Below are 26,854 nucleotides of genomic sequence, written 5' to 3'. Positions count from 1 at the left end.
GAGCAACATTATGGTGTTATTTGGCATTTGTCCTTTAGGAGATGATTTTTTTCTCAGTGGAGTTCTCAAGGAGTTCTCTGTGGGAGATCAGAGGGTGATATAGTCGTCCAGTTATCTTACACTTAAACAATATTAACATCTATTCTCAGGAGATATTTTGGGATGTGTATGTGTTAGTAGCAATTCCCACAGCCCATATACTGCATGGCTGGAGAGACGCTGCTTTAAGTAAGATTTAATAACCCAGAACATCGACACGGGAGAAAAATCGCTAACAAATATAGCGACATAGCGATAACATTTTTAATGCTAAACCCTAACCCTGTTCCTGTCCACAAAAATATACACTGAACAGAAAACTTGGTTTAATTAAAATGCCAAGTTAAGCTGAATACATAAGTAGCTTAATACACGAAAGGTCAATTAAATATGTATCTGACAATACAGAAGACAAAGCTGTTTGCCAGGCAAAGTGCTGAAACTGCTGGCCCTGTACTCCAACCTCTTGGGTGTGGATGCGTCTAATGCACATTTTTGTGATTGTCTGTGAGTAAATGCATTGTATGTTTGTCTGGGGAGGCGCACTGCTCGTGTCAAACAAAAGAAAACGCACTTGCTCTTTGTTGATCAGTGTAGCAATCTAACCTTGAGCAACCAAAGCATCTTGCTGCGCACTGAAGCGCACTGCAAAACAAAGCAAACACAACTGAGAAACAGACAGAGGTGGAGTAAGTAACGGAGGGAAGGAGAAGTGAGCCAAAAAAAAGGCCATGCATATTTTTGTTTTTCCTTCAGTGAACTGATCGGCAGAAAAGAAACTAAAAGCCTGTGGTGACAGAGCGCAGTTTATCTGAACAACCAGGTAAAAAGATTCTCTGGAGTGAGAAGGAATCAAGTAAGCGCTGCCTTGCATTTTGCCGAATTGGATGAGAATATGAAAATTCAACAGCTGACTGTTTCTTCTCTTTAATATTGTACAATAAAACGATTCTGGGGCATGGCAGGATTCCAGTGAAACAGTGTGAGGGAGAGAAAAAAAACCAAGATAAACAAAAGAGAGATAATTTGTCTTATCCTGTAAGATAAATTGATCCCCCAGCTTTTGATGCTCATTTAGTATTCCGTGTTCAACTCACTAGTAGCACACTGAGCTCTTGATCGGATTTGCTGGCGTACTGGGGATAACTGGTTAAGAAGTATTTTCCAAGAATCAGTTTTGCACAATAAATTTGATGAACTTTTATTAGTATGAAAATACAATTTCTGACAGAAATGAAACACTATTTAAACTGAAATTAACCCCACATCTTTACTGAGGAGTACAAAGGAAGCTGTAAGCTTTTGAGAAATAGTGATTTTATTTATATTGCAATATTTATGTCAGTATTCATTGATGTGAAAAAAAAAATTGTAATCAGATTATTTACCATATCATTGAGCTCCATATACTAATACTGTGTATATGTTTTTCAAAATGAAGCAGCTTTTACTTTGAAGGCCAATAGTGTTTGATTCTGGTTTGGCACTAGTTAGCAAATATTCACAATCTGGTTCTATAAACCAAAGCAAGATCAAGGAGGTGTTTGGTGCAGTATCCTATTCCATCCAGTGACAGCAAGCAACCACTCCCCAGTCAGTCGGGGAATCCACATGACAGAAGGTTGCCAGGGGGCGTCATTGACCAGTCCCGGGGGCCTTACCTCCATCAAGGCTGATAATCCCCTCGACATGAAGCACAAACTAAATCCTTGGATCAGAAAAATATCAGAATGTGAAATCGATTCTTGAAAACATATCACATCATATCTCGGTTTGCATATGTGATGGCAAAGAATCCAGTCAAAAATTCCTGAATCCAGATCTGATGCCAGGCCAAGTCCCACTTCTAGTAAAATGTTCACGCAAATACATGCAGAACTTTTTCCTGCTAAAAGGCATGAAAACAAACAGAGGCAAACCGAAACAATCACATAACCATCCTGGCGGAGATAATTAGCAGACATTGGAAAACTCCTCCAGGGAATCAGTTGCCTTGACAAGAATGAGATGCTAGACAAAAATGGATCCTCAGACAGGGAAGTTTTAAATTTTTATGTGTTGACTAGTACTCTCTATTGTCCCGGCCTAGTTTGGAAGCGGAGAGCAGGTTGAAGAAATGGTTATGATTGTAAATACTCTCTGTTGGAGGACAACCTTCATACATCTTGACAATTTGTGTATTCATGTTTTTTCTCCTTGATATCAAGAAGCAACAAATATTATTGTTTGACAGCTGTGGTATGTTCCTAGCTGACTTCAGATCAGCCTCAGAAATGTTATGGCAACACTTAGAACAAGGTAAGACTAAAAACATGACATAAAGCTCTATCAATATCCCCAAGTGTCTCAAACAGATTCAACTAAAATCCCCAACACCTTATTTCTATTAACAGCTCTGTCTTAAAGACAACTTAAAACATCTGAATACAAATCCCGCCTGACACTTTCCCTCTGAAATGGATCAGAAGTGATAATATTAAGCCCATCTGTTCAGATAAGGACATCTACAAAATCCCTCGAGTTATGTGTCACTCTAATAAATAAATGAAAACGGGACTCAAACAAACAAACATACTGTAAAAAGGGCTGAACGCTAATCCTACCCTTGGAGACTGCACTGTGCCAAAAAAAAAGTCAAAAGGATTCCCTTTCGCTGGTAGCATTGTGATTGGTCAATCTGCTTTACCTGAATTAGCTCTTCAACCTGTGGGAGAGCTACTGCATGCTGTAATCTCGTTTGAAGATAAGATGAAACTTTAATCACCCCTGTAGGGGAAGTGGGCCATTGCAGCAGCAAAAAAATGGGATGTACTAGATAATAAGACAAATAAAAAGGCCCGAGATAACATAAGAAAAAAATAATCAAAGGGAATGAAAATGTTTATTATCTCTTTTATTATCTGACTGTATGTTATTGACCCAAATTTGGGACCAGCGTGCCGTTTTTTCTGTGTCGGGATGTGTTTGTACACACCGAGCGGGTTGCTTGACCGAGACGTTTGCTGCATTGCACCATGCACTTTGGAACAAAATGAAACCTGCAAATGTTCACAGTCTGTGGCTTTCTCATAAAACGTCATGAAAGTTCTACCTGCGTCAGCTGTGACCTGAGCTTCGACATCAATAGGCTGCAGCATGTTTCAATCTGTCCAATTGAATGCCTGCTGTAATGCTGCTATTAGGGATGATTTGAGTGCATACACTTTCCGGCGTAATATCATTACCATCCAAATTGAATACTTGTAGTGTCAAGCTTATATGCGTGGATCGTACCAAATAATGATACAGACAATCTGACATTCTGATAGCTTTCCCTCATTCAGCAGGTCACTATATGAGATAGCGTAGCAGCCTCTGCACATTCAATTCCCCATCCCACTGAGGTGGCAAAGATGGAATATTTCATTAGGATCTGGGCTAAACAGAATCACCGCTCTGATATATCTGTGGGAGCAGGCAGGCTAAGCAGACTAAGCATTTGTCTTGCTATTACCTAAAGCCACAGAGAGCAGGGGAAATTATTACTTGACTATCACATACATGATGGTCAAAATCCTGCTGATGCTATCTGTAGCAACACTCTGGAGATCATCAGCCTGGGTGACTGTGCACCTTACTGTCAACTGCAGTGTCACACTTACTTTGCACACTTCATGGAAAAGCACATGGGGTGGCGGATGAAGAAAACATTAACTTCAAAAAAGAAGAGAAATAGCTGGTGGACAGAAGGGTTGGGTTTTTTTAACATTTGGGATACCCGATACCGGAGAATGATCCCTAATCTTAGCCTCAAACACTGAAACTTGCAAACACCAAAAAATATGCACAGAATTTTCCTTCGAATAAAAAAACACTATGATCTCTTTTTGTCTGCCTTAGCTTTACCATCCAAAAAAGAGCCAATTACTTACACAGCCCCTGTAATTAACATGAGGGAAAGGAAAGCCTAATGCTGCTACAACTGGAGAATTATGACAGAGAAGCTGTCTCTAATGAGACAGGCCTTGGGGATTTTCTTCTCTCTTCTCTGGCCTTACTGACTCCTCAGGTCTCTACAATGAGTGGTGGCACAATACCATAGCTGTCACTTTGAAGCCTATGATTTTTTTTTTTTTTTTAAAAAGCAGAAAAACAGGTGGGAGGCAGTAACGCAAATATATAATTTTATGACGTTAGTTTACATGGAAGCGACTATTTAGAAAGAATGGTTCAGAAAAAAAGGACAAAATGTTTCCACAACAAACTGGTCCATGAATGTCAAACGCTCAACATTTTAATCAGCCAAATTCAATCAGCCAAAACACAGACAGACACACATACTTGAGGACTAATTCCTCTTACACGTGATGAGAGTCCGTTAGTGACTAGTGTCAGTTATTAATTGGTAATAGCAGTGGTAAATGTCAATAAAAATAATACGAATGAATAAGAATATTTTCCTTTTGCTTATCCAATTCAGCGTCATGGGGAGGCTGGAGCTCATGCCAAGTGTCACAAGGTGACAGGCAGGGCCACACCCTATGCACCAATGTTTGAACATTCAGTATCGGCCTTATTGAAATATATCAGCAACATCGCTTTTGAGCCAGATAATTTTAGATAAAACATTTGTAATAAAGACATCTTTCCTTAAGCTATATGTGAAAAAAAATAAATAGTAGATAAGCATCAAAAAGATGTAGTACTTGAAAGTTGCTCTTTCAAACGCCGAATTACTCATCAATGCTTCCTTCGTTCAACATTGAAACAGAGCTGTATATTCACAGAAGTATATCTACTGTACATACTGATGGAAAACAAAGACTTTCTAATCAAGTTATACTTCCCCTAATTAGTACCCTCATAATGACTAAGATAATATGATCAAGATCCTTATATAGCTCTGTAATCAGACTACTACTGTCCCTTTTCATAATAAAATTACCAGAGCAAATATAAATATGGAATAAATATTATTCAGCCTTATGCGTGTGCAGCTCTTTCCAGAAGGGAAGGGTTTGTCTTATGGTTGGTCAAAGAAATGCCCTTTTGGCCACAAAGGCGCTGGCCACGAATATTAAGACTGTGGGTCGGTGTGTCCCCATGCTGCTCTCTAGACCGAATCAGTCTGCAGGCAGCGACCTGAAACACCAGTCAGAGAGGTGGAAGAAAGTTGACAGACATCTCAAACATCACACATGGTCAGTTATTGCTCTTTTGAGTTTTTAAAAGAATGAAGATTTTATGTTAAAGTCTAGAAAGTAGAATATTTTGTAGGCCTGTCTCAGGACCCATCATTTAAGTGGCAGCTAAAACTAACCCCAGAACAACTGTCCAATCATAGCTTAGCAACTGTAACCTCTGGTGAGCACAGTCAGTTAAATTAGAGTTCTAGTCAGAATCTCTGACAAAGTATTATTTTATAAACGGCAAAACCCTGGAAACAAATGATACAGGTACCAAGTCCCTGAGCTGCCTGAATAAGTCAGCCAACAACCACAATTTACACCAGAGAAGAAACACAAAACATCAAAATCTGAAGACCTTTGCGGTTTATTTGCTGTTAATATGTACAAATTAAACCAAGAGCGCCGCGTTTTAACCCAACCCCAGTTTCTCTGCCTGTTCACTCTGTTTCTCTGGTACAAAATCTGGCACCGTAATAGAAACGTTTACGAGCTCCAGTCACAACATTTGAACAAATTCGATACTCCAAATTTGGTTAGAGTAACACTTATTAGCAGCTCTGTAATTTATTTGCACGTTACCTCGGGTATGCCAGTCAAACAAACTGGCAGCTCACAGCAATAGTAAGGGTGATAATCAGATGTCTGATGAGTGGAGGGTGTGGTGCCTCTGGAGAAGCATCCTCTAGACTATTTGAAGACAGCCACCTAATTAACAAGTAATGGATAAAATGCTATGGGTCAAACTGTGTTTAAATGCTTGAGCTGCCACAATGCCCACGGCAGCTCAACTGCAGCCAAAGTTTCAAAAAGTACTACTCTCATACATATCTGGAATTTGTAGTTCGTAGCATAAAGCCTCTTCTTATATGCCATTTTAAAACAATCTACTTTTATATATATTGTATGGAGCCATTAAGCTCATAGCCAAGACAACCTTCCTGTTTAAATCAAGCTAGAAATGTTAACAAGTCAGTTGGAAAAGCAGTTTTTAACTAATGGCGGTATCCTAATATGCTAATTCATGTTAGTTTAATTAGTTAGCCACTGATAAAATCTGATAATGACAGTTTTCATTTTAACCAGAAAAAACATGGCTCGCTCATTTTTATGCTGGGAATTAAGGACCCATTGTTCTAGTGATAATAACAGTAATCAGAAGGGTGCAGGGACGTCGTCGTCTCTCCTTGTTATCAACCTGCAGGATTTTCTCATTTATCTCTCAGGTGTAGCACGCACACTGTATTCTAGGTTTGGCACAAAAATGGTATCGGAAACACACTTTAAAAAAACCTCTCTGCAATTCACATGTTTATGCATATCAACACTAGGGCTGCCACGATTAGTCAACTAGTCACGATTACGTCGACTATCAAAATCGTCGACGACTGATTTAATAGTCGATGCGTCATTTGAAGCTTTGTAAGATCACAAAAGCAGGAATAAGTAGCAGGATTTAAGAGTGTAATAACGGACTGAAACAGAAGATGGCAGCACTGCATGTACAAGGATGCCAGCTGCCGTTAAACCCCGAAGAAGAAGAAACTGTGTCCCAGAATTCATAGCGCGGCCCAGCGCAGTTGTCAACAATGGCGGCAGCTAGTTAGTTTTAATATTACTCTTATTATTCTTTCTGGGTCACAAAATAAACGTTTAACATATTTTCAGGCGAGAATGTAGCTGTGTAAACCTCAAATATCTGCTCAGTTTATCAAGACACCACATATTTTCAAAAGCGCTCCGACGTTTTCGGAGGCGTCTTTTACCCACTAGCTCGATAGCTAGCCGGGGGCCATGAGAGCACCGGACTCCCGGCAGATCGTTTTCAAACCCACCGCCCTACTCAGGTTAAACATATACAAGTCACTTAGATAACTTAAAAATGTTATTGTTTGGCTTTTTTCAGTATTTTATTTGTTCCTGAGTAAATCGGCTGAGTTTATTAAACTCCACCGAAACAATCTGCACATTTAATTAGAATTCAATTAACTATCATCTTGTCTTTATTTTTAGTTAGCACAGACCTTAAACACTTAAAGCTGTAAGCTAATGATAGTTATATAAGAGCAGATGCTGCTGGTGCAATAAGCTGTACTTTTACGTTCAATGGATGATGATCTGATTAGTCGACTAATCGCAAAAATAATCGGTGACTAGTCGACTATCAAAATAATCGTTTGTGGCAGCCCTAATCAACACCCAAAAACTGTGCACACAATTCTGCTGGTTTTCTAACTTTACTTATCACAGGTACCAGAAGTTACGTTCTACTTCTGATCAATACCATTTTCTCACATATGTTGCATCATTGTTTTTATAAAGGAACAGAAAACTCCTTTGTCACAATAGGGTTGGATTCAAAACGATAGCCCGAGTTTTGCAGTTGGCGATAAGGCCAGCTCAATGGTGAACAACAGTTTGAGCTGTGCACCTGTCTGCGCTGTCCTGCCAAAACAGATACAAAGCATTTAGTAGAAAAAGTGCTAGGGGAAGGGCTTGGAAAAATATAGATGGGAGGTTTGGTTGTGAGCATGTGGTGGTGAGATGAAAAACACAGCACTGTAAGAAATAAATAAATAAAAGGCTTTCTACACTTGCTGGTTCAACGAGTTCTTTCCACATGTGGGTAATAAGGATGGAGGTAATAACTGCAGTCAGTCGACAGGAGAGTCGGGAAAAGTGCCCCAGATATGTGCTGATAAGAGTTCAGTCCCAAGGCACATTTACTGTGATGGTGCATAGTATTGTTCTTTTTAAATATCCGATGATGGTGTGAAATTTTGAAGCTAATGTGGAGAAGATGAAGTAAATCTTTGCAGTGAAACTACTTAATAATACCAACTTTAATCTATTACTGTCTGCCTATTCTCTGATTCACAGAACAAACTGCCACCTAACAATATATGCCCTGTGTTTGATTGACTGAGCTAAATTTGCCATGTTGCGCTAAGGGCTCTGTGTTGACAGCACTCTGTGAATAAGACATACTTAGACTACTCCTTGTGGACACAATTATGCGAGTTGAGGTTTTACTCTCTTACCCAACAGTTTCTATTATCTCCAGTGTCCAACTTAAAGAAGCAGTCATTTTCAATCGTAATCCAGGAGCTTCCAGCAGGCTGTCATGGGAGCGATGTGCTGCAGTGGAAATATGCCCCATTAAGATTGTGCCGCCGTTCTGTTAATGCTTTCGCTTCCATTTAAAATAATTCATGCTTTGGAATAAGAAAAATGTGTAAATACTTTTTTGTGAAACCTCCTGAGAAGGATCAAGGTCTTCGTCATTCCCCCAAAGACACCAGATCATTATACCAAAGACAACCGAGGAAGCTCTCATTACAGCATTATGGTGAGGTGACCGCAGGCGGCACACCTGATGGATCTGTCTATCTGACACCGTTTCTTCACTTCCAAGGGTAGGAGACAGCAGGAGCTTGATGATGAGGCGTGGTGATGTTGAGGAGGTTTATGTGATGAAGGCCAATTAGAGAGCAAATCTCACACCTTTTCCCCTTTGCGTCTAAAAGCCGCATCTGCCAGCGAGCAGAGAGTGCCGCGTCACGCTTGCCACCCGGCACATTCACATCTGTGTCCTGCCCTGTCAGTCAACCCCCTCCCACACTCCCTCACCCTCAGATGAAAACGCGCACACCTCTCTAACATATGGATTATACACTCAATTTTACACCTTGAAATCCTATTTCCAGCAGGCGGTGTACTTTGTGCTGACCCCGAGTTGCCAGGTTTTTCTGACCTACAGTCTTGGCTTGGAGAAAGTGGGATGAAGTAGAGGGGAGTGGGACAGGAAGGGCACAGGGAGGAAGGGAAAAGAAAGGGGGCTGAGGTTTTAAGAAGAGTTGAGCCTCTGACGCAGATGGGGAGTGGAAACGGTTGCCATGGAAACCCGGCCCTGCCTCCAGTGAGTCAATGAGTAAGTGAGGAGAGGGAGAGCGGAGTAAATGGATGGATGAAAGAAAGTGAGCTTTTGACTAGAGGTATTTGATCTGCTTAACCTTCTTCACAAAGACTGACAAAATAATATGCAAGCAGGCAAACAAGCTCACGAGCAGCACGTTTTCATGTTTTTCATGACCAGGATAAAAAAATAAATAAAATTAAATTTATAAAACACACAAACTGCTCTTCATTCATCTCCACACCAGGCCTCATCTCAGAGCTCCAGAGTAAGCAAGGCCACTCTGAGCTCCTCATTCAGGCTCACACTTCTACGGTTTATTGGGTTTCTCACAGAGATGCTAAATATTGAATGGCGGGGCACTGGGGAGCTGTTAGACTGTTCTTATTATCCTGATTATTGCCGTCATCTATCAGAAATCAGGCTATTAACCAGAAACACAGACATGTGACATGCTGCAAAAAAGAAAGCAGGGCCAATCACAGATACCTGTGTGATCTTACAAGTTACATACTGGACTTGCAAATCTTCTTTGCAATGAAATGCACACACGCACAGCAAAAAATCCAAATCAAATCAAAACAAAACAAAACAAAACAACAACAGGACTCAGGGAGAAAAGAATGAGGGGACGAAGTAAAGATAAAGACGGAGCAGCAGAGCAGCAGGAAAGGAAAGGAAAGCCGGAGAGAAAGTCATATTTCCTGCTATGCTGCAAGACTTCAGAATGATCCAACTGACAACTGTGGCAGATGGACGTCGAGTATGTCTCTCTCTCTCATTAGTAAACACCATCCATATTGTGCACGGCTGCCCCGGCCATTAACGCAAAGTCAGTGTCCCTGTAGGCGTCAAACTCCCCATTAACTCACAGTATCAATCTCTACTTCCTGCTATTTAAGCATATGTTGTTTGCACATGCATGTAAAGGCCAAAGAAAACAAACACATTCACACATTAATGCAAAGACTCATAAGAGGCAACTTGTGGGCATTAAAAACACATGCGGGAGTATCCAATCACACCGGTCATAAACTTTACGTCTCCATTAGCGGATGTTCGCTGAAACGCTCTTTCTTCAAGAGGCCCACCTCTGCTATCAAATTGCTTGTCGCATTCTTTGCAAGGTAGCCAAGCTGTTAGCAGTGAAGGCAGGGTTCCCAAAAGGATCACAGTGTGGGGTTCTATAATTGGGCAATAGCTTCTGTAACAAGGAAAAAATTGTCCAGCAGCTGGTATATTAACATAGATTTCGTGCTTACAGGTATACACATGTCCCTTAGTTTGAATTGTGGATAATGCTGCAAATGCTATTTAATGGCAGCTATTGTATTTACGAGATAAGAGCTATCACTTAATGTCATTCCCATTTACAACAAACTTTTGGTGTTGCAGCTCAGCGGTAGCGTCTTGCGTTGGTCTCTGGTGACGTCTGCTCAGTGTTTCAAACAATAATATAAAATAAAACAATGTTCTAAATATGTTGCTTTTATATTCCAAAGAGTTACATTGGAAAGCAGATTACAATACAATTCATCTTGACATAATGTCATAGTTACTAAAATACATTACATTAATTTGTTCTGTAACAATACAGCACACTAAGTCTGTGGTTGGGTTATTTTACGATCATAGAGCAATGTTGTCACAATGTCACCATTTGCCGCTTACGACATTCTTACCTAACAGGCAATGTATTTAAATTGTGATGATTTAAACTGTTTAATACAATTTAACACTTCTGTGAGTGCTAGAGGCCATCACTGCTTTGAACTGTGCGATAGTCACCGCAACAAACTGTAAAAAAGAAGTCCGACCATACGGACGGAGGAAATTACCTACCCGTTGCACTTCATGATTATACATTTTTTTCCTCATAAAGTCTTTTTTAATACAACGTGATGTTTATTTTGCCTATTTATGTTCAAAGTGGTGGGAAATAATACATATAATGAAGAATGGTATGCCTTCTGGCATGGCTACCAGGCCAAGGATAAGTCTCCATTATGTGAGAGTGCAGTATCTTTTGCAGTCAGATCAACCTTGTCATGTCCAGGTTTAAAAATATGGTAAGGCAGATATGCTCAGCTTCCATCCATCCATCCATCCATCAATACAATGTCTAGGACACAGGAAACACCTCACTTAAGAGACACCAAAGAGGCATCCTATATGTATGTGTTTAAGTCCCAGCGTGACATTAGGTATCGCGCAGGCATTAAAACCAGAGGAATACAAGTATATCAATCCCTGCCCACCAGTTCTCACTTAAGACAGCGAATGACTGGAACACCTCAAACCATATGAACCCCAGTGGCTCATCCTGTGGCAGGTGGGCCCATAGGAGGTTTCAAAACAGATCATGGTCTATTCCATTATAAGGACCAAATTTTCTATTTCTATAATTAATTCAGTAATAGCCTACTATTAAACACTAATAGTCTGCTCCACTGGCTCCTGACTCTGGGCTGGGACCCTACAAAGTCTAGTAATTTAAAACAAAAAAAGGGAGAGTGGAAGATTATTAACATTAATGGAAACAGAACAGATAAATTAAATTATATTACTCAGACTCTATTTTGATCTTTGCCTTTTTTTCTTGTGGATTATTGGATCATTTCTGGCATTTTAAGCTTTTGTATAGACGGCTTAAATCAACATTTTGTTACAAATAGACACTCTAGATCTTGTTCTAAGAGGACATGTTACTTACATTTCTAAGAAGTTGAAAGGAAGTGACAAACTGAGCATCTCCTCCCTTTTCTACCTCCAGATGGCCTCCTGATCATCAGCTCTATTATTCAGAGACCATCAATGACACCACGTAACTAAGTGCTTTATTGCGTCCACTGAGATAAAAAGGAGTGCTTGAAGTGTTCTTGTATGAAGAAAGTAAAGTAAAAGAGAAAAATCAGCCAGGCAAGGAAAAACAACAAGAGACGAACAAATATAATAAGTACATGAAAGACTGAGTGGCTTCTGGGAAATGAGTCATATTATCCTGATGACCTTGATATTTTTAACACATTTTTGTTCCCCTGTAACTGAGGCACTGTGCATATTTATATTTGATTTGGTATTCGATGGGGAAACAAGAGTAACATTTGTATTTTTTTAATCTTTCAGTTGACCTTCAAGTTATTTACTCTAAATATCTAAACACTTGTAAATTAGTTCAAATATTTATAGCATCTTTCAAATAACTTTCTGCTCAGCTGTGACGTTATTAAATGAAAGCACAGTCAGGAGTCACTCTGTTGTTTAAAAATATATATTTACTCCATTGTCGTGTTCTTTCAATTCACTCTTACCTAAATAATTCATCCAATACAGCACACTTAGGTCTCATGACTAGTCTGCACACACCTTGTTTCACTCCGCTTTCTATCCCTCCCATCAAATCTATATGGATTACCAGAAGATAGGCCTGATTTCACATAGGCTCAGGCTATTAACGCTCTGACCTTGGATTTCAACCAGGCAATTTGTCTAAGAGCTGGCACAGCCTTAGCTGCCCTCGCCGACTCCATCCAAGCCTCACGATTGGTGTGAATGGCAGTAAGTCTCCTACTGTCTGCCCGTCAGCCTCCATCCCCACGAAAAATGTCCTTTCTTTACCACTCAAGGGTTACGTGTAAATTGTGATGATGAACTACTTCACATCATGCCTTTTCTCTCTCACCTCTCAACCTCCTTTAGATTCATCACACATCTCGGGAGTCTTCAGTGCAACTCTTTTTTTATCAGTTTGAGAGAGGGGGCTTTACTTCATGAATCTCCCAGTGGTTTGTCCACAATTAGCTCATTTAAGTCAAATGCTCAATTTAAACCTGGCATATTATCAGTATCCTAAAAGAAAGGTTTGCACAGTGTGTAAATATGAATAAAAACACAAACCAATGATTTGCTTGTCTTTTAATCTCATTGTTTACTAGAAATAGTACAAGCACAAAGAGAAAAACAAACTTTTGGCTGCTCTGTTATTGCATAGGAGTTGCCAAAATGAACGGATCTGCTTGTTTGATTTAGGATCCTCTCATTTTTCTGGGCTTGGGATCGGCACTGGGAGTACACTAGCTTGTGACGTGCCGAGGCTGGGTTTGTATTAACCCACCGCTAAGCAACTAAACGGTGCCAGTATAAAAACATAAAAGAGAAATTTTGTCTTTAGAAAAATAAGCTCATTTATGCCTGATTCATCTCTTCACTTTAAACTTTCTGCTGTTTGGAATCTGAAATAACTTGTTTGAAGGGGAAATGTCTTCCCATTCTTTACCATGGATAAGATTTCAGATGCTTAGTCGCAAAGGGACACTTGTTGTTGTTGTTGTTTTCCAATAAAATAATCTTGCATCGCTTAACTTTAAAATGTTGTCTGAATGGCAGCACATGTTGCTCTAAAACTTGTAGATATCACTGAGTATTAATGGTGCCTTCATAGATGTGCAAGTTACAACCTACTGTACTACTAAAGCCACTCTGGACTTGGAGGACTGGAGGACAACGTTCAATCATCAGACCACATGACAGTTTTCCAGTTGTCCTCTCTCTGGCCAGAGAAGGTGGCATAGTGTTTCTGGGTCTAGTTTATATTATACAGTATATGTTTTTTTTTTTCCTTGGTAGAGACTTAGGATACATTTGAGACAAACTGAGTTTTCAGAACTGTTTCTTCAGCCCATGCAGTGATTTTCTAACGCAGTGCCACCTGAGAGGCTTTCAGTATTGGTTTTCAGCCTTATCTTCTGCCTACAGATTTCTTTGGCTTCACGAATTGATTAATGATATGACTGTATGAGACAATATCACTAAAGTCTTTGCAACTATGTTATTAGCTAGGTTATTCTTAGCTAATCCATTTCACACAGCATCCCAATTTTTTTTGAAAACAGATGCGTACACAGGACATTTGAGACTGTTGGAAGGATTTTTCTCATAAGAAAATAAAGTACAAATGAATCTGGTTGAAATACACTCCAGTTGAAGACCAACTCCAGATGTGTCTTGTCCACGTTGATTGCTTCGCAGTCATAGTGCATTGTTTCTTCTCAATAACATATGTTTTCCATATTTAAAAAAAGAACACATCTATGCATCCAGATATAAAAAGCCTAGTTCAGTCATGACTAAGCCCTCTTCCTGTCAGCAGCACTAAAGCCCATTGTTAAACCTTCATTAATGCACCAGTTAACCTCTCTTTGCCATTTCACTATGTGGTTATGTGTATACAGCCCGTGTCCCTATCATCAAGCTTCATCCCCTTTCCCCCGTTCCTTTTCGGATTTCTTTCCCTCTATTTGTTCCTCCATTTGTTCTCAGCCTTTACTGTTCACCTCTTCTCTATCTTCACTGCCTCACTGGCAGTTGCTCTATGAGTGGTTATCAGAGAAAATGATGCTTGTATTGTAATATAAATAGGTCTCTTTTTGTTTCTCCTGCTGCATTCTGTGCAGTCAGGGAGACATAAAAGTGGTTCCAGTGATATTTGCCTGCACCTAGGCTTGAAGAATGCACCTCCATTAGGGGATTCAGGGGGGAGTTAGCCACTAGACAGCTGGGTCTAAATGCACAGCTAGGCTAACAAACAGTGTGCACAGATAAGAGTTTACAGACAAACACCCTTTAATATCACAGTCCTTTAATGGACGGCTGAACATCCAGGAAACAAAAAGCAAACAGGAATCAGAATAATACTTACTAAATATTGTGTTTTCTTAGCCCTAGCACATATAACATTGTGCGATAACCTGATAAAAGAAAATGTCTTCCAGCATACAATATTTAAGACTTAGATAAGCATTCAGTTTAAAAAGCTATCCTGAACCAAGAACACCAAGTATCAATAGCTTAAAGCCCTCCAAATCTTATCTTTGATTGTCTACAGAGCACTTGGTTGCAGCTCTGTGTTCTTGTGAGGCAGTTAATGCAGCTAATTAGAGACAGAGCTGCAGTAAACATTTGATTTTAAAGAGTCGAACTTCCAGACAAGGCTGATTCCAGCTAAACTAACACTCCAGCAGCTCAATCGATCACCGCACAGATAGATATTTGGGGGATTTGGGGCTGAAAGCAAAGGGACATGGCAAACAGGGAAAGAAAATATCACATCACGTACTCACATCAGAAAGAAAATTCAGTATATTCAGCACATACCGCGCTTGAAAAATACTCAGAGGGGAAACAGTTCACGCGAAGCAAGAAGCTGGATCGACCTGTCGGGATGCCCCTGTTGGCCCCCTGTTCCTCCCACCCTCTCTGCATGTGTATGAGTTCTGCTGCATTCAAGCACTAGACAATGTACGCAGCGGACTATACACAACAACCTATTAGTTTGTTACATTTTCTGCAGCTCCAGAAACCAACCACCTGCAAGAGTACTGCCTGCCCTCAGGCTTGCTCTCTGTCAGCGGGGTATGTATGAAATTGCCTGAAAATGTGGTAATATGTTGAACTTGACCTCAGCTTTAGATCTATACAGTCCATTGCTCTTGAGCTTTTGAAAAAAACACAACAGACTGCACAGCTGCCAAAGATGAATCATTAACACAAAGTGAGAGAAGACAAACCTGTTGTTATTATATAATTGGATGTTGTGGCTTTCAGTGAGTTTTATACAAAAAAGTTTAGGGTTTAGGGTTAGTGATAACTCTCAAGGCTTCTGCAGCAGTACATTTTTCCACATTAGAATACAGTTAGAATACATTAGAATATAAAATTGCAAAAAAAGAAAAAAAATCATAGCCTATATCTTTTTTTTAAAGTTGCAGGAAATGTAGACAGCCAAATTCATGGCAGGAAACATTTTTGCAACTGAAAATATCACAACAGTGCACATAAATGGCTCCACTCACTCCACTTGAAGGGTAAACATTGCTGCTGTCTCTAGTTGGCAACAGAACTGTTAGCAAGCTAAACAAAGTATTCAATCCATATGTATACACACACACACACACACGCACAGGTATTTTGGTAAAGTGTGCTCTGGTCTTTCATCCACATGTGAATGGTGTTTCGGGCCACTAAAATCAAAGCTTTTGAAAAAAGACTTCAGTGTTTCGATGAGGAAAAGGAATTTTTGTCTTGCAATGTCAAAGGTGTGCACCTTTATCTCCTTTTTTTAATGTTAAATTGTGCACATTGCTATCATCTCCAGCCTTCCGATTGGCTAACAATTCATACAGTTAGGGTTATATCACCACATGTTGCTTTTGACTGTGCTCTTAGTGTCTCTATGTGAAAATCTCCATCTTAAAAAAATACCTGCATTTGTATGTGTGGATGTAGTCTCATATTTGTTAATCTACAACAACTGACAAATAACCTGGCATACACCTCTGAAGGAGAGCAACGTGTAAACATGGTTTGATGAGGTGCGTGGACAATCAAAAGAAAAAGAAAAAAGGAATTAGGAAAAGAATGCCGCTGGTGCTAGCGGTGCTAATTTCAGCAACACTTGGAAACCAACCTGACATCATAAGTTTGCAATATTATGCACACATTATGCAATATGTCACAATTTTCAACAAAATTTACAATGTGATTTGATCACTGAACAATTGGCTTTAAATTGCTCTTAAATACGTCATCCTGGGCTCAAATTTTGAAGTTTGATATTGTAAGACTAGTCTGCTTGTCATCTCATTTTTTTCTCTCTTTAATTAATTTACAGGCATGCTTAACCTTGATGTCATCAGTGACATCACTGTGGTCTGAAACCTCGTCACAAAAAGTGGGTATTTAAACACCATGTAGAGGGCAATGAAAGATGCTATTGAACAGTGTGGGACACTGGAGATCCACATGCAGACATTAGGCCTACTTACAGCTCTGTTACACAGCTGAACTGACAAGGTGGATCTATGGTTGAGCTGAGGCAGCCAAAGTCATCCTATGTCAGGCAAGGTCCAATGTGGCCAAAAGAGAACTGCAGATGTGAGCCAAACACTCATTTCTGTCTTGTTTTTTGGCAACTTACCACATTCAAACTGTCACAGAGCGAACCTGGAGCTTTTACTGCCCCCTTTGAAATTGCACACTTGGCTTTATTGATGATCTACCCTTGGCAAAGCACTGAATGTAAGTGTCTCACTCAAGGAGGTGAGTGAAGGGAACAAGGATGGACAAAGGGAGGTCAGGTGAGCACAAGGTAACTCACAGGGGACGGTGCGGAGGTAGAGGTTGTCCCGGATGATCTGCTGCAGCTCGTGGTCCACTGAGCCTTTCTGGAAACGCAGGTTGAGGTAGTGGCGCAGGTCCTTGTCTATCACGCCCCCTGGAGGAACACAAAGGTCAATAATCAATAATCAAAAGCACCAAATTCAAATAAATGCAACTGCTCTAAGACTGATACCAAAATTTGTTCCAGTCAATTTATAGAAGGAAAGAGCCTAATCAGCCTTTGATCAGAAATGGGGACAGCTGGATGTGTTTGTGAATTATCCAGGCAAGGAAAATTGCTTGCCTCACACGTTTTTTTTTCTTTTCGTGCAAACCTCAACAACAAGCAGAGGAAGATCCAAACACTGCAGCATCAAATGACCCAGAATCTCCCAAGACCACAGTAAACAATTTAAATTCGCTGAAAATCCTACAATCCAAACACTAATGAACACACTCGGCACTCACAGATCCAGCATTTGTCAAGCGCGGCCACGGATTGGCGGAGGTATTAATTGGAGCTGTGGCCAAACACGTGTGGAGATATGTCTACACATAAATCAGCCACCAACTTCCCGAGGGGCTGTTTTTACTCCCTCTTATTTGCCCTCACCTGGGTTACCTCCCCCTTCTTTTCTCTGTGTCTCTCTAGCAATCCCAGCTCTGTAAATGGACTTCAGTTTAAAATCAGTGAATCCTGCTGGCTCAGCAGGACTGAGGGGGTTAAAAAGTGATCAAGGGACCACAGACAAATGGAGGTAAGGGATAAGCGGGAAGGAAGGCAAAAGCAATCCCGTGGCAGGGGTGGGGGGGTAGAAAGTAGCAAACTAAAACAAGCTTTACCTCCACCTCCTCCTTCTGCAACAAATACTCCATCTATCTACTCTGCCACACACTCGTTTAATCACATTTGAAATGGAGGCAAGACAGGACGGCTAAGTGGAGGAGGGGGAATGGTCGGCTGATGTTACTTAAGGGATTCCTCACGGTGTCGCTTTAGCCAACATACTTGTCATGTTTGTTACTCCTCTGCATGAACCGAGTGGATTTGACTAACCTTCAACATCCAGTTTGAAGCGGCAACTTGGCACAGTGCCACATACCACTTAGCTGCCCCCTTCTTTACCCCCGTGTGCTCCCGAGGCAACGACATCCACGCATGATATGTTGGAGAGCATGCATATCACCAGTGCACACATGTAGAGACGGGGGTATCCACACAATCGACTGAAATAGCAGCAAATATAATGAGTGGCACATTAATTCAAGAATAACCTAGTTTGGAAGTTTTCTGTCATACTGGGGATCAATTATTCAGCACATTCTGGTTCTTCACTTCTGTGTTCTTGAACTACACACACACACACACACACACAAATACAGCAAGATGCATAAATCCCAAACCATTTCACGCAGCGTTGCATTATAATCATGCAAACCTGAAATACAGAGACCGGCTCCATCTGAGTCTCTGTCAAAGGTGTAGAGCAGTACAACCAGCCAATTTACATTTGCATAAGAAAAGAAGGCAAGCCGGTGAATCTGCATACTGAAAAGGTGACACACACACACACACACACACACACACACACACACACACACACAAAAGCACAAAAATTAAAACAGTGAATGGCACCTCTTCCACAGGCAGCGGTTGTGCATCCACTACACAGAGAGAGTCACAGTCCTCTTTCCACAGGTTTTGTGATGCAAATAATCTCCACTGGAGGTAATCTTGCGCTGTATCTCTCCCAATGGAATCCCCCCCCTCAAACAGTACTGTCCTGTCCCTCAGGTCCTCAACTCTGTCTCTGTTTGCCCAGTCCAGCAACTGCCAGTCAGCCCGCGAGCTGAATCACCTCTCTCTGCACTCCACAGAGGAGAGATGACACGGGCGAGCGCAGCAGAATGAGTGGTTGAGAAACACTGAAGCAAAGAGAGAGAGTGTGTGTGTGTGAGAGACGGTGGCAAAGCGGAGGGGAAGGGAAGTGTGTGATGCTGCGAGTGAGGGAGAGCGACTGTTGAAGCACAGCTTTGGCTGTGGGGACCGATCGCAATGAAATCCCTGGTTTTCCCTTCAGATTCGCAGGTCCTGCAACGCCCCCCATCTGCTGTACAGTGCACTACATGGGTTTTTATATGCCTATTAGTGAATAAAAGCAAATCTCTGCCACATCGTCTTCCTTGGCTTATAGCATCCAGATGGCTTGGAAATGACCATCTTCCACCATCAGAAACCATGTGGCGAAACTAAATAATATGCTTCAGCCAAACGCAGTGCTGTCTCACTCCCACAGAACAGTATTCCTACTAATTAATTTGCTGTTTGTTTACTCTGTGTTTAGAAACCCATAGCAATTTTTTCATTTCTGGTCACGTCATACGTGCCATCTTGGCAATGACATTTATTCTCTGTTTCAAATTGAATCTTTGTAAAGCTTTACAGCACACTGATGTTGATACTGATATAAAATCCCATATATGTAATGTTCCATTTTCTAAAACTTCCCACAATGTAAAAAAGGGTTTGGTTTTTTTAATGGTTTATCAGCAATAAGAAATGCATCTTTTTGCTCTTTGTGTTTCTTGAAGCAGAGCTGGATGTCTAGTTATGAACCAGAGACTAAACAGCAGTTTTCAATGAAAGAAGACGACGCATGAGTTCAGGAGCATGACCAGGAGTGAGCTTGTTTTTTTTCACATTTTTTCACATTTCACATTTCACTTTTCCACATTCACAAGGACGTGTACTGTGAATTCATCTTTCAGGATCAGACTGTCAGGGCAGAGTTCTACTGCAATTTCCTGAAGCGTTGGAGGTAAGACACTGGTCCCAAATCAACTAAACGGTTGTGCGTGCCATCGTGCCATTACCTTGCCGCGCACAGGGCAATAAAAAATGTAGGAGCTTTTTGGAGCTTGCCAGATTTGACTCCCTGTGACTTCATCCTCTTCACCAAACTGAAATTCAAGTTGAAGGGTCACTGTTGTGATAGAGCGGAGATCAAACACTTGCAAGTGGTCTGAATGGGACTTCCAGGCTAAAAATAGCAGCAATACTGGAACAAGAATACTACCTTGAAGGGAAAACAACCCAGGTAAAGGTTTTTGAGATATTTAACTTCTATTTGAGAGCGTAGACAGCAAAGCAGGGAGAAAATTACATAAAATACAGCAGCACGTAAACTAGGTGTGAGTTTTGATTTACACGGGAAGATGTGTACTAGTTTATATTCATACAGTTTAGCTATTGTCCCTAAACGAATCAGTCTCATTCCATTACTCGTGAAGTGGAATGGTTTTTATTATACACTATATTACCAAGTATTCAATTACTCATCCAAATCATTGACTTCAGGTGTTCCAATCCCATGCATGGCCACAGGTGTATGAAATCAAGCACCTACTGTAGGCATGCAGACTCCTTCTACAACCATTTGTGAAAGAATGGGTCACTCTTAGGAGCTCAGTGAATTCCAGCGTTGTGGCATGATAGGATGCCACCTGCGCAACAACTCTAGTCGTGACATTGCCTCACTAGTAAATATTACACAGTCAAGTGTTAGTGGTAGCTAAGTGGAAGCGACAGGGGAACAAAAGGCACTCAGCTAGGAAATGGTAGGCCACTTTTTCAGTAGTTGCAAGTTGCCCACTAGTGCACAAAGCAAGGTCCATAAAGACATGGATGAGCAGGTTTGGTGTAGAAGAACATGACTGGCCTGTACAGAGTCCTGACCCTTAACCCAATAGAACACCTTTGGGGTGAATTACAGTGGAAACTGATCTCACAAATCTACTTCTGGAAGTATGGCCAAAAATTTCCATAAACAACAAGAATCAGTTAGAGCAACCACCACCACAGTCTCTACTCAATACATCCCAATATGTGGCCACAGATCCAAAAATAGATTGTGTGAGTATGTGGGCAGGCAAGAGTGCATAAGGGTGCAAATCAAGCAGCAACTCTATAGTCAATGAGGTGTATAAGGATGAAGGAGGTCTTTTAATGTGATGCAAAGTTGTTGTTTTTTTCCTGTTAAGGTGGTTCCTGACAGAGATGCCCTCATAACATCACAAAGCTGCCAATGGGGAAAGGTGAATGACAGAGCGAGCGTAAAAACAAGAGGGCTGGAGGAAGTACAAAAAAATGACTGCAAATTGACAGTACCCGAGGAAAATCCACTCGCTGATGCATTATCAGCTTAACATGAATCAAGCATTCACGTCTATTAGGCCGTTATTGCTTCCACTTTCACCTTGAGCAAATGGCTCCATGCACGCAAGACATGAAAAAGCATCTTAGCACGATGCAAAATGAAAAGACTCCTCCGTGCAGTTGAGGGAGCACTTCTGGTGTGTTTAGAGCCAAAATCAGATTTTTTTTATTACTGTTTCTAAAACAGATGGATGAAGGAAAATTGTTGTTGCTCTGCAGAAGAAGACAATTCCCTGTTTAAGCTCAGCAGGTGTCATGTAAATCCCCTGGGAGGCTGGGAGAGAGAGAAAGAGCAAACAGCCTGTGGAGAGTCAAAAAACAAGAGAGCAGCTGGTTCCTCCAGGGGATCAAGGTGTTATAAGAGTTAACTGCCTCATACCTAGGCACAAACCAGTCAAGCTCACAGAGGAGTTCTGGCTACCACTGCAAGATATTAAGGTGGAGGAAAAACTCTCAAGGACAGCAGTCTACTCTAAAAAGATGTCAGTTTTTAAATGCATGGCATATGGCATATGCCCTTTCAGTTCATTTGCCTTCAACAATTTAAACTAGGCTTGCAATGAATTATTCATGGTTGGTTGCACTTGGCTTGCAGTTGGAAATAAGTTGTTGACAAATTCTTAATAATAGATTTCCTTACTCAGCTAAAACATAAACATAAGAGACGTTTGAACCACGTCTTCAGCGAAGCTACTCCTGCATCAGAGCAAAGCAGCACTTGTTTTTAAGATCAGTTTTACCCCAAGAAAGAAAAGCTCTTTTTTCTTCTAATCTAGGCTGAGTTGGAAAACTTCTTTGCTGATAAAATGGGACGTCCATTTTTAGAGACAGCCTCAAGTGGCCACTTAAGGAACTACAGTTTCCGGGACTTTCACACCAGCCTCGTATTTCAGCTCCAGAGATGGCCATTTCCTAATATTTGCATTTGTGATTGAAAAGATGTTGTCACCTCTAAAACAACCCCTTGGTCAGAAACGTCTGAGTGACTAAAGCTTGTAAAAATAAAGACAAACCACCTCACATGGTCATCTTGATGGACTAAATACACAACCGGCATATAAGGATCAATATATTGTCTATTGGCAGAGCCTATTGTCATTTCAAGACTTTTTTGCCCTTTTTGATCATTTAAGAATTTAACAAAATCTTCCACAATTGCCCAAAGACCTTTTGCACTGTCAAGAACAGCGCAGCATGGAAGATTTCATGCTGACAGTCAGTCAGCTTGGAGTGCTGTCATCACAGCTTCAATGACACTATTTATCACACGCGCTCCAAGGGCATCCGTGAGCAGGCGCATATGTAGCATCATCACTCAGCGTGCACGCATGTGTTTGTGTGCGACTTGAAGTCAGAAAGAGCACCAGCAGACAGCTGTTTGGATAATCAGACTAATTAAATGATCAGGATGGGCTTAAAACCTTGCCAGTTTCACCAGACACACACTGCGCTCTGTTGATTAGTCTTCAATAGGAAAGCACGATGCCAACTCTGTGGTGAATCGCTAGAATCCATAAACGCCAACTGGCTTTCAGATGGAGCTACATGCAAATACACACAAAAATATTATTTAAATAGTTCTGGGACGACATTTTTTGCTCCTACCACCTACATAGGTTTACATGAAATGAGAAAAAAAACTGACAACCCTCATTAATCTTTATGCCTCAATTTATATGATTTGGGGTAAAAGGAACAAAGCACTGTTTTTACAATTCGTAGCTTCTTAACCATCAGTCAAACAGCTGCTGTTATTTACAACTAATTTAATACAGAATTGGAACAAACAGTTGTCCCATGAAACAGTTGTATTCATCTTTCAAAAGATAACATAATGAACGATGTTCGAGAGTCAAGGAAATGAATGAAAGCAAGTATACGTCTGGAATATGAGCCTTCATGTTTCCTTTGTTAGAGCCGAATGAGTGGCTCCATTCAAACAGGTTTCTACTTAAGATGATTTAATGAACGCCATTCATCTAATATGAGGAGGTCTGATTCGATGACTATACAGACATACTCTACACAGGCTTTTTTGTACAGGTGGCTGAAAGGCCTTTGGAGTCTGCTATCTTTTCAATATTAAAATAAATGAATGATATACGTTATCGTAACGAAGAAAATGATATAATGATATATTATATCATCTGGAAGGCTTTGGGTGGATTTAAGTCTGGGACTGTTAAAAATAGCCCTTGGAAATTGAAACTCAAGTGAGGGTTTTCAGAATTCATATTTTCACTGTTTTGGTGATACCAGGCTGCCGTACATAATGTTTTGCTCTAGGAAAAAAAATCCTCTCAACACCCATTAAATGAACAAAGGTTGAAGCTGTGCGATGTTATTATAGAGTCACTAATTTTCATAAAGAGAAATTGTGCTGGATGATTAGATTTTAACTAACTCTTTATTTTATAGCCTATCGCTGATGCCTCGTTTTTTCTAAACCAACAGGGATATGGAACCGTTATCGGAAGGAACATGATAGCAGCATCACACATGGTAACACTTAAAGATAAGTGATATTTTACGGGAGGACAAATAGTCTGCCAAGACTGAAAACCCTTATAAGATCAGTACTTTGAAAACCAATCATCAGAAATGGGAAACAAAAGTATTCCCACAGCAATTTTCTTATAAAGCATTCTGCTGAAGTCGGGTCACAAATTTGAAGTAATTGTTAAACATCTTTGGCCCAAAGAGATGTAGAGTCAGACTTTTAAGAACCTTTTTAAAGCCAAAATATATATTAAAAACAAAATACAAAATCACTGGAGGAGAGCAGATTCAATTCAGCCTTTTTTATTGGACGCCCACAGAGGTGCAGGTTCAACAAAAACAAAGAGGAAAGCAAGAAGCACCGAAAGAGAGTAGAACTTAAGCATATGCAGGTCAGAGGCTGAAAGTGACCAATGCCCCTTATATTGAGAAAAGAACTGCTGGCGCTTCCTTCTTTTCCTGTATGGCTGTCACGGTACTGGGTCGTGTGACCCAGTGTTTGAGTTTTTATGTATCTTTTGTATTCATTTGTGTTCTAGTTTAGCTCATCCAGTTAATTTCTAGGCTGCAGTTTAGTCCTTTGTTTCTAAGTTGTTTCTGTCATCTCCCCCTGTACTGTCTACCTGTCATGTTTCATGTCCGTGTGGTCCTTGTTGTCAAGTTCGTGTCATGTCTATGTCTCCATGTTTCCTGTTTTATTTTGAAAGAGTCTGGTGTTCTTTGTTCATTGTATTTAGTTTCACTGCCCCTGTCCTGTCATTAGGTTCATCTGTGTCAGCTGTTCTTCCTCATGTGTTTCTACTTCCCCTGATCATCCCTGTGGGTATTTAGTCTCTGTGTTTCATTCAGTCTGTGTACCTTCCCACTGGTCAAGAATATGCCATTTGGTTTATGTTGTTTTTCCACGCATCCACGCGATGAGGTTCCCTGCAGGTCATGTTCATGTCCGTTTCGTAACGCCATTTGGTTCACAGTTTCCATGCATCTGCACAGCATTCTGTTCACAGTGATCATAGTTATTCCTTTCAGTCATGTTAGGGTTTTTCCAGTTTAGGTTTCTGGTTAGTTGCGGTCTCTGTCCCTGTTATGTTTTGTCTACTCCCGTCTGTATCAGCCCAAATGAAGGCTCGCTTTCAGTTTAAGTTCACTCCCATCTCCTCACCTGTGTTCGCACCTGGGTCCACCACACACACCTCCGCACGGTCTGTCTCCACAGACCGTGACAGTGGCTCTTTAAATCTTGGTTGTTTCAAACTTTAGGCACCAATTATTTTCCAATTTGAGTCCAAATCTTAAAACAGTTACATACTCATCATTACCAGGTTACCAGATTACATTCCTGTTTATGGTTAATGTCAGCATATATGGTCAGAAGCAATGGCCTGTTATGACAGATTTACAGTGTGGTATATGTGCTGACATTTCTATGATGTAGACAGCTTGTACTGTCAAAATTAACCATACATCTTATCAATTAAGGGGTGAAAGAGGTGTAAAACTGTCATAGTCAACCATTAATACAAATTATGAGGTCATAAAATAGGATTTATACATAGACAAAGTATTTAGTATAAAGTATAGATGGAGTATGATAACAAATGAATAAAAAGTAGAGGGCACTCAGCCCTAATTTTTTAAAATTAATTTTTATACATATTGAATATATGAAACAAACCCTTAATATATATATATTTCAGTGTGTGTGTGTGTGTGTATGTATATATATATATATATATATATATATATATATATATATATATATATATATATATATATATATATATATATATATATATATACACATACACACATATATATCAATCATAATTATATGACCGTCGAGTATATGTTTTGTACAGATGTCATGAAAACCAAAACTCATGTTCTGAAAATACAGGACAAGACCCTGAAATATGGCTCCAAAGTTTCACCAAGTCCCACAGGTGATTACACAGCATGCCTTCCTTCCATTGCTTTATGCTGACCAACTTCAGCTCATCCACTGCCACGGAAATTCATTCACCCCACCAGCTGCTGACTTATATGTGAGCATTTGTGTGCGTTCCTGATGCTCAGCATCTGTCTCTTGGCAAGGAAAGCCTGGAGCCAGAAGCATAAAATTCTGGATAGATTCAGCACATTAACAGAAATGTGCATACATATTCTTGTTGTCCAGTTTATATCGCTGTGGATACATGTTTATTTTTTTAAATAAATATCCAAAACTGCTCAATTTTATCGACAGGAATCCTTTCCATTCAGTATCTTCACCCTTTAAAGGATGCAGAAAATTCCTTAATGTCATTGCAGTACATGAATGAAATCGAAAGTAAAGAAAAACGCAATTTGAAAGTGTAAGTTTTTTTGCTGCCATCAATACTAAAATCACAAATAGAACAAAAACTGCTGAAAGGAAGAAAATGTGCCAACACCCCTGTCATTGTAAAACAACACGACCAGAGGTTAAATAAATAAATAAATACACATGGAATAAAATAACTGTCAGACTACAACCATCATCCCACATGATCACACACTGCCTCTGCTATTTGTAGCATAATCAGTTAATTAAGTCACTCTTGTTTTAAATCAGTGATCTGATAGAAATCCTTCCTATAGCTAAATCTAAAGAGGAGAACTGGGAAAGGGTCTCTAGCAGTGGACATATATGCATGTGGATATCAGATGAACAGGTAAAAACTATTAAATAACATAACTTTTCCCCCCTCTAATCTTCTTTTATGTTTTTACATCACATCATGAGCAAACTTCCCTTCTCATAATACAAAACCACCTAGGGCTGTGCGATATGACCAAAATCTCATATCCCGATATAAGAATTCTATCGTCCGATAATGATAT

At 40.2% G+C, this 26,854-nt stretch overlaps 1 protein-coding gene across 9 annotated transcripts in view; it reads right to left on the bottom strand.

The window, feature by feature from the left end:
- The window catches only part of magi2a (membrane associated guanylate kinase, WW and PDZ domain containing 2a), a 269,662-nt gene that overhangs the window by 169,335 nt on the left and 73,473 nt on the right, over window positions 1-26,854 (bottom strand). For all 9 annotated transcript variants that reach the window (XM_082510727.1, XM_082510728.1, XM_082510729.1 and 6 more), the window contains exon 2: window positions 17,276-17,392. In XM_082510727.1, the coding sequence (XP_082366853.1) occupies window positions 17,276-17,392 (117 nt within the window). The remainder of the gene's footprint in view (window positions 1-17,275; window positions 17,393-26,854) is intronic.

This window comes from Aulonocara stuartgranti, assembly GCF_965226115.1.
Source record: "Aulonocara stuartgranti genome assembly, chromosome: 17".
NCBI lineage: Eukaryota > Metazoa > Chordata > Actinopteri > Cichliformes > Cichlidae > Aulonocara > Aulonocara stuartgranti.
This window is presented reverse-complemented; position numbering and strand designations above follow the sequence as displayed.